This window comes from Poecilia reticulata, linkage group LG20 (genome assembly GCF_000633615.1).
Source record: "Poecilia reticulata strain Guanapo linkage group LG20, Guppy_female_1.0+MT, whole genome shotgun sequence".
NCBI lineage: Eukaryota > Metazoa > Chordata > Actinopteri > Cyprinodontiformes > Poeciliidae > Poecilia > Poecilia reticulata.
Window position 1 is genome coordinate 8396294 of NC_024350.1, and position 8954 is coordinate 8405247.

At 38.6% G+C, this 8954-nt stretch overlaps 1 protein-coding gene across 5 annotated transcripts in view; it reads left to right on the forward strand.

Moving 5' to 3' along the window:
• Positions 1–8954, forward strand: part of LOC103482400 (phospholipid phosphatase-related protein type 5) — a 124940-nt gene that overhangs the window by 47108 nt on the left and 68878 nt on the right. Inside the window, exons 6-10 of one of the 5 annotated variants that reach the window (XM_008438525.2) lie at positions 1551–1669; positions 1799–1924; positions 2167–2279; positions 2402–2563; positions 2684–3084. The exons of 2 other annotated variants lie outside the window; for them this stretch is intronic. In XM_008438525.2, the coding sequence (XP_008436747.1) occupies positions 1551–1669; positions 1799–1907 (228 nt within the window). In that variant the 3' untranslated portion in view covers positions 1908–1924; positions 2167–2279; positions 2402–2563; positions 2684–3084. 2 more of the 5 variants (XM_008438526.2, XM_017301829.1) reach the window with 2 other exon arrangements.

Consider the following 8954-nt stretch of genomic DNA (forward strand, 5'->3'; position numbering starts at 1 on the left):
GTGGAATTCCAGCAGTAAGATACTGTTATTCCAAAATACGGTAGGATATTGTCAATTTGATGTCTTCTTCTCTTGTCACAATCAAGACTGACGACTGGCAGTAAACTACCACAAAATTAATTGTACAATACAGTTTTTTTCCTAGGCAAGACATTTTACTTGTATTTGCATCTTAGAGAACCAGCATTTAAATACAATATTAAATGGAAGGAAAAAAATACTTTCCATAATAAATCTTTTAGGGAATGAATCGAAATCTACAGAGCATAATCAAAAATATTAGATTATCAGTGTTGGTGGTGTATGTTAAAAATACAATGTTAATTACTTGTTTAGTCAAATTCAAAGATAGGTTTGTCAGTTTCCCTAAAAAGATGATGTTTGATAAAAGAGTTGCTCCCACAATAGCAACGTATGGCGTCTTGTCTGGAACTTATAACAAGGTAAGTTCCCCAAATCTATTAAAACATGCTCTTTTTGTTCTTTCTTTAATGTATTTATGTAATGTTATGGTGATGTATTGTATCAATGTTTGTAACTCTCTGGCGGACATTATACCAGAATGTATGCTGCATTTATACTGTTATGTATTCTGTATCTCAATAAAGATTTATTTTTAAAAAACAACAAAAAAAACAAGGTAAGTTCCATGTTAAGACCATCATGTTTTTGATTTTGATTTATTTTTTTAATGAAATCATTAACTTTATGTTTGCGCAAGAGTATCAACTTATGCTTAACGTAAGTTTATTTGTTTGGATATCGTGGTACAACTGTTCAGTACAGAGGTGCTCAAGTCCAGTCCTTGAGAGGTGCCATCCTGCAACTTTCAGATGCTTCCCTGTGCCAATTAACACACCTGAATCAAATGAAAGGGTGGTTAGCAGGTCTGTTGGAGTAAAGATTCATCGAAAAGTTTCAGGACGGTAGCTCTCGAGGACTGAACGTGAGCACCCTTGGTTTATTATTTTTGTTAGCAGCTAAAGCTAGCCAAGCAGGTGTAGCACGGGGTGTCAGGTGGTTAAACGAACATTAAAACTGTCAGAAAGGCCGTTTGAGTTAACATTATTTAGCTGCGGAGTCGTTTTCTTGAGGTTTTTGGCTATAGACGGCATAATGGCGAGAGTGGCTGTGCTGGACCGGTGGTTTTTGAGATCAAATAAGCCAAAATGTTTTTGTCTCTATAAAAAATAATGATAATAAACAATGACATATTGGCTGCCTCATTTTTCTTCATTAGTACATCATGCTGGTGACTGAAGCCTGTTATGATGACTTCAACACATTTCTTCTGATAGGTTGGCAGAAAAAATGCTGTCCAGAATGTTTCTATAAGCTGACTAATTTCTATAATGCCTAATGTCTGAGTTGTGTCAGGGTAATTATTTCTGACATTTTTATGCTTTATGTTGTGGGTGGTGAAAAATGCTCTCCAGGGTAAACCCGGTGGACAAAGTATTTTGGTGGGTCTGGTTAGTTTAGCTAACTTCTCTTTAAAATCTTTATTTATTATCCTAATGTGTCTGCTCTTTATCCTGTTGTTCTTCCAGGCTGGGAAAACCAGGCATTCTTCTGTTGGTTCATGTGCTTCGTCCTACATCCAAAGGCCACAAGAAGAATCCAAAACGGCTCATATCAAACTGTGGACCATGTTTTCATATATGTGCAGGTATGTGGTTATTCTAATGATCCCATTTCTTTGTAGAAGCACTTTCTCATTGGCTTTGTTATCTGAATGTAGCTGTGCTGCTAAATATATTAAATAATTTTTATTATTCGTCATATCATTATGTCAAAGATGCAAGCCAGTGTTGAAGCCTCCCTCATTGCCGTGGAACCAGGACAGCCCTTCCTCCTGCATGTTGGTGAAAACAAGAGCAGCACCAAAGACACTTCACCATCAGTGATCAAAAGATCATCCAAGGTAGCTTTTGATTAACTTTGAAAGCACACTTCACCTTCAGTGCAAAGTACCATGAATTCCTCTACAACTTCTGTATATTAACGCAGCCTACAGTTTTCAACATTGATGTGATTTGCATGACAATTGAGGAGTTAAAATCCTTGCTTTTACTTTACCTGCAGAGTGGACACTCTTTATTATGATGATCATTTAAATACATACTGTATCAATGAGAGGATTTGTTTTATGTTCTTCCAATTAAGGACTTGGTTTATTACAGTCCCTGTGGCAAGCAGTTTTCTGCATGGTCAGCATTGAAGGCCATATTGTCTTTGAGAGGGTCCAGCCAATATTCCAGACAGGACATTTGAGGAAGGTGGTGATGTTTTCTCTGTACATAATTAAAAACAGCTTTATTTATATATTGTACCAGCTGAATTCAGAATGCCACACTATTTATATTCTCAGGAATTTTCCCATGTTGATTTTGTTTTTTAGTCGCTTCATTGGGATTAACCCAGAAAGGGGCACAAAAGCCAGTCATGGGAAGATGGTATCCAAAAAGACAGGAAAGACCATTCAAAATAAAAAGTGACTGCCAATGTTCAGGTTTCCACCCTCATCAAAACCCTGATGGACTTTGAGTGGCATCTCATTCAGGTTAGTTGTTGTCCTTTTCTTTTCTTTTAAATATTTCTATTTCCACATTATTTAGGATCTAAATTGGATTGTCTTTTCTTTTTCCATGTTGGACGGTGCCTTCATCTGCATTTAATCAAGTAAGTGCCACTTGGTTTTCAAGAGTCCACATTTTAAAACCCTGTTAATACTAGAATTCCACATTATTTCAGCCATGTTGAATTTTAGATTTTGGAAGTCCTTTTTCATTGATTTGCTTAGTGATACCCAAAGTATGGATATTTCTTTAAGAACTGTGTTTTTATGTTCATAAGATTGTAGAAATTAACGAGTTAAACCCAGTTTATGTCGCTGTAAACTGAAAGTCTTAAATTTTTATTCCTGTGTTAGTGAAACTATATTTTGCCTTTGAAGGCCTATTTTTTACCAGTTCTCTGAGGAATGGTTTTGTGTTATTCGTTTTGAATGTCTGAATATACTGGAAATATATGTGGTTTGAGGCATAGTGGTGCCTTTAAATAAAAATTATGTTCTGACGGTTACTTATCGCATCCTCTTTTGTGTTATGTGAAGTTCTGGTTAATGCAGATTATGCATTTTAGAACTGCACCAATTATAGCACTTCTAAGAAGCTTACAATGGATTAGGTATTAATGTTCTATCGCAAAACTACGACTGTAGTTTAAAAAGTGGCATTACAGTTTTCTTGGCAGTAGCTTACTCATAAAGTGAATGCAGTAGTAAAACTAAATTCACAGTAAAAACACTGGAACGCCAGTATTTGAAGGTATATTTACTTCCACCACTGTATTTTACGGTGGCCAACATGTACAAACACCCAGCAAAGACGAGAAAAACACATGCAACAAAAAAGAGATGCCAACAAAAAATGCTGAAAACAGAAGTGATCCAGACCACTAGGGGGAGTCAAACAAAGAACAGCTGTGTCCAAAGTCAGGTTTTGCATCTTTGGGTCCTCGACGACCGGAAGAGAAGCTGTAGCTTTCAGCTAGTTGCTTAGCCTCTACCGTGGCGTTATGTTGCCACCATGACAACATGTATCACACAGCGGCAAAGGAAAAAAAACAGGCTCGGAGTATGTTTGTTTTTTTCTCCTGATTTCTCTATTACTCTTCCCCCTTTATTAAAGGCTGTTGCAGCCTTTATCAGACTAAATCTGTTAGTCTGATTCTAAAATGTTTAAACACGTATAGCACATTTACACAAGGAATGTAAGCAAAGTATCCCTTTTCAAATACTCTCCAAATCTCAGGCAAGACAATACAGTTTAATCAAACTATTGTGTTTTTAGGCTTAACTTTAATCAGTCAAACCGATTTGCTCAGGAATAAATTAAATATTTTAGTGAACCAAAATATTACAACTAGATGTTACCTGACTTAATATCTGTGTTTAACTAACTGTCATTTGGGGAAAGCCTAAATGAGTCAGGTGTTCTCCCGCGGTATACTAAAGAGCAGACGTCTCCGAAAACGTCGGACAGATATCGCAATTAGGTGATGCACTGATGAACCGAGCAGAAATGTGAGATTTATGCATCTACATTCTCGCCTACAAACATTGTTTAAATCATGTTGTGTCACAGCTGCTAAGCAACATAACGCCGAGGTGGAGGCTAGGCAGCTAGCTGAAGGCTACAGCTTCTCTGCAATGCTCTCTGCCTTCGTAGGACCCCTCTTCCGTAAACCGGGTCGTTTCTCAAGCCCATGAAAGAATGAGCTTGAAAGGGTGCAGACCCTGAATTCAGACACAAAGTTATAGTGGTCTGGAACACTTATTTTTATATATTTTTTTGCATCTCTTTTTTTATTTGCATCTTGTCTTTGTTTGCTGCGCGTTTGCACCTGTCGACCACCGTAGTACGATTCTGTATTTTAGTTCTGCTGGGGTCCATATGGTTATGTGTATTTGTTATAAGTTGCATTGTGATCACTGTTATGTGTAGAGTGTTATGGGGTTNACTATTGTGTTTTTAGGCTTAACTTTAATCAGTCAAACCGATTTGCTCAGGAATAAATTAAATATTTTAGTGAACCAAAATATTACAACTAGATGTTACCTGACTTAATATCTGTGTTTAACTAACTGTCATTTGGGGAAAGCCTAAATGAGTCAGGTGTTCTCCCGCGGTATACTAAAGAGCAGACGTCTCCGAAAACGTCGGACAGATATCGCAATTAGGTGATGCACTGATGAACCGAGCAGAAATGTGAGATTTATGCATCTACATTCTCGCCTACAAACATTGTTTAAATCATGTTGTGTCACAGCTGCTAAGCAACATAACGCCGAGGTGGAGGCTAGGCAGCTAGCTGAAGGCTACAGCTTCTCTGCAATGCTCTCTGCCTTCGTAGGACCCCTCTTCCGTAAACCGGGTCGTTTCTCAAGCCCATGAAAGAATGAGCTTGAAAGGGTGCAGACCCTGAATTCAGACACAAAGTTATAGTGGTCTGGAACACTTATTTTTATATATTTTTTTGCATCTCTTTTTTTATTTGCATCTTGTCTTTGTTTGCTGCGCGTTTGCACCTGTCGACCACCGTAGTACGATTCTGTATTTTAGTTCTGCTGGGGTCCATATGGTTATGTGTATTTGTTATAAGTTGCATTGTGATCACTGTTATGTGTAGAGTGTTATGGGGTTCCCCTGTCTGACTGCTGACTTCCACTCACATGTGATGGACCTGTCGTGGGCGAGGGATCCGGGGAGCGGGATCTGATAGAATACCGGAAGAGCGGAGAGTTCAGTGTGTGTTAGCAGTGAAGCTGATCAGTTGAGTGTAACGGTTTGTTAGAAGCGCAGCTGCAGCCTAAGGAATAGCAGCTCGCTCTTATTTCTAATAAACCCTGTTGGCGGTACTACATCTGCGGTGTGTTGGCGTCACTACAGTATTTACTTACAGTACACCACTTTAAAAGGTAATTGCAGAATTGAAAAGGTAAATGCCCAGTAAAATACTGGTATCTACAGACGCCAGCTTTTTTTTTTTTTACCGTTTTTCTGAAAGAACGGGAAAATAAAACTGGCGTCGGTAATCTACCGTTTCAGAAAAACGGTAGATTACCGTTCTTTCACAGTATCCATACCGTATTTGCATTGACAGTAATCTGCTGTCAGGATTAATTATGGTACAGCTACTGTGCATTTACAGTAAACTTCTGGCGTCTATCGCTGCCAGTATGTTGCTGTAAATTTACAAGATTATTTCTCAGAGTGTACCTATTTTAAACAGACCTCTTTTCTTTGGTTTTATGTTAAGGAAATAAATAAATCTGACCTAAGGTGAAACACTGAGTCAATCAAGAACAAATCAAAATGCATATAATAATAATAATAATAATAATAATAAATAATGCTTAATTTCTTAAAATTAAGCAAAGAAAATGAGCAATGACTCCCCTGGCTAATCCAGGTAAGTAGGAAAAGATGAAAGTACATCGCTTTTAATATTCAAAAACATACACCAACCCTGGTATACACCAGCTCTCTGGTGATTAAACTGAAACTGGTGTACGTCAGAAATTAACATTAAGAGTTACATTTTTACATTTGTTACCAGTTTCAGTTTGGTATTTGCACCTACAGACTGTGACCCTGGACCAGGGGCGCGGTAAAGGACTGAAAAGTGATGACAATTCTAGAGGCCCTGACCAGCAGGGGGCCCTCCACAATTTAATTATTTGTCTATTGTTCATAGAAATGAAATAAAAAAAAATTGGGGTCCTGTCAAATACAAAATTAATTCTATTGTATTTTCAAAGATTGTTTTTAGGAGTAAAAATTTAATGTTACCCCTCCCAGAAAAAAAGCACACATCCGTTTTTGCCCTGTACCCCCCTGGATCTGCATGAAATGGTTCGTTCCTGCTTGGACCGCTTGAGGTGACGCTGTTCAGCTGCAGTTAGTAGAAACTGCAGCTAAATACAGCTGCCACAAAGCAACTGTGCCAGTTACTATGCTGCTAAGTTATAAAATCGGGTTTTCAAAAACAAAATAGAGGGAGAGAGAAAAAGGCAAGAGTGTTAATTTATAACCCAGTTTTTCTCCAAGAGAGGTGGGGTAGACTGTGAGATTATCAACCATTTAGCATAATTAGCTTAGCTACAAACTACTGACTGCCTCTATTTCATTAGCATTTAATGAATTAAGGAAAAAAATTACCAACATATTCATATATTTAATTGTTCCCTGTGCCTTTTACCACTTAACAACAGATGAGTCAGTCAGCAGAAGCTGTAACCCACATCCCCCCTGACCTGTCCTCTCCTGCAGTGTGCAACTTTTTTATAAATATTTTTTTTCACATATTTTTTAAAACTATTATGTTGTGACAGTATGGTACGAGACGTAATTTGTGAAAAATGTATTTCCTCTGCCTTCTCCCAGTGCTAGAAACAACCAGTCAGTGGCAGGAGAGTTTTAGTGCTGTCAATCACAATCTCATGTGGTGCTGCTCATCCTTCCTCCCCCTGGATTTGTGCTGTGCTGCAGCTAGCATAGCACAGAGCTGTGCAGATTCAAACTGTGAATGATCAGTTTAGTTGGCATAGCTACCAATGATGGCAGATAAACGGTTTCTTGTAATGATAAGTTGTTTTTCCACCATTAGCACATTTAGCAGTGAGTGAATGAGGCTAATTGACAGTGCTAAGAGCATCATACTAGTTCTGATTGTTTGTTTTGGTCAGAACGATGCATTACTTTAACCAGTAATAGTAATTCAGGAAGGAAGTGGAGGAGATTGATTGTTTTCACAGATTATCTGTGTCATAACAAACTGCTACGACATGGTGACAGCTTTAACAAATATGGAAAAAACATATTTTTTATTAAAATTATGTACTGCAGCTTGAATAAAAGGCAACTACATAGCATTTTTGAGAAGTTTGGATTGCTTGATGTGTAGTTGCACATTGCTTTTGGCTGTTGCTCATGGGGAGAGACATTTCAGTATCTAAAACTAATAGAAAAAAATTTAAGCAACCTACTTGCATATTGAATGTGGACTGTTGGATGTTAAATTCATGAGCAGTAAATATTGTGCTAGTATCAGTATTGGACCACAGAAAGCAAGGCGAATGCAAGCCTTTAAAATTGTGACGCTTTTTATGGGTCAAATAGACTCAAAAAAATGTAACAGCAGCTGCACAGGGGCCCCCCCAATATTGTCAGGGGGCCCAAGATTTCTGGCGGCGCCCCTGCCCTGGACTGTTCAAACCCAGGTCAGAAAAAGACCTGTCATGATAACAAATTTTGCTGAGTGATTAATTGTCTAAAAAATTACTTCGATAAACGATAATATTGTTTCAAGACCTTTTGACACTGATTTAATGGAAATGTCGTAATAATGCATGCGATTTCCTGCCATAGATAGATACACTTTATTTTCAAAAGAACACATAACACTGGAACTGATGAACTAAATAAACAAAACAACAAAAACAATAATAAAATGGATTCTCAGTCTCCTTGAATAAAAACTAAACAACATAAAGCCAAAGTGGAAATAAATACTGCATTCAACCAAAAGAATGCAGATTATGAAGTCTGTATACTATATTGGCCTTCAGTAATCACTAGATTTAAATAGAGAAGATGGGCACATCCGACTACCTACTGCAATAGTTCATACTACAATTTCACCCATATTTCACCCATCAGATACCGTTTCCCCTGTTTTAAAGTGGGGGAACGGTATCTGATGGCCATAAATGTCCCATCAGATACCGTTCCCCCACTGTAAAACAGGGTGAACGGTATCTGATGGGTGAAATATGGCCATCAGATACCGATCCCCAACATTAAAACGGGGGGAACAGTATCTGATGGGAGATTTATGGCCATCAGATACCGTTCCTCCACTTTAAAACAGGGGAAACGGCATCTCCATCCATCCATCCATCCATTTTCTTTACACCCTTGTCCCTTAGTGGGGTCGGGAGGGGTGCTGGTGCCTATCTCCAGCTAACGTTCTGGGCGAGAGGCGGGGTCACCCTGGACAGGTCGCCAGTCTATCGCAGGGCAACACAGAGACACACAGGACAAACAACCATGCACACACACACACTCACACCGAGGGGCAATTTGGAGAGGCCAATTAACCTGACAGTCATGTTCTTGGACTGTGGGAGGAAACCGGAGTATCCGGAGAAAACCCACGCATTCACAGGGAGAACATGGAAACTCCATGCAGAATCGAACCCAGAACCTTCTTGCTGCAAGGCAACAAGTAACAGTGGCGCATCTGATGGGTGAAATATGGCTATCAGATACCATTCCCCCACTGTAAAACAGGGAAAACGGTATTTACCTGCTATCTGATCCTCCATATGTCTTTTTTACTGCAGTGAGCCTCGATGTATGGCATTGTTTTTATGTCGTATTAGCTTC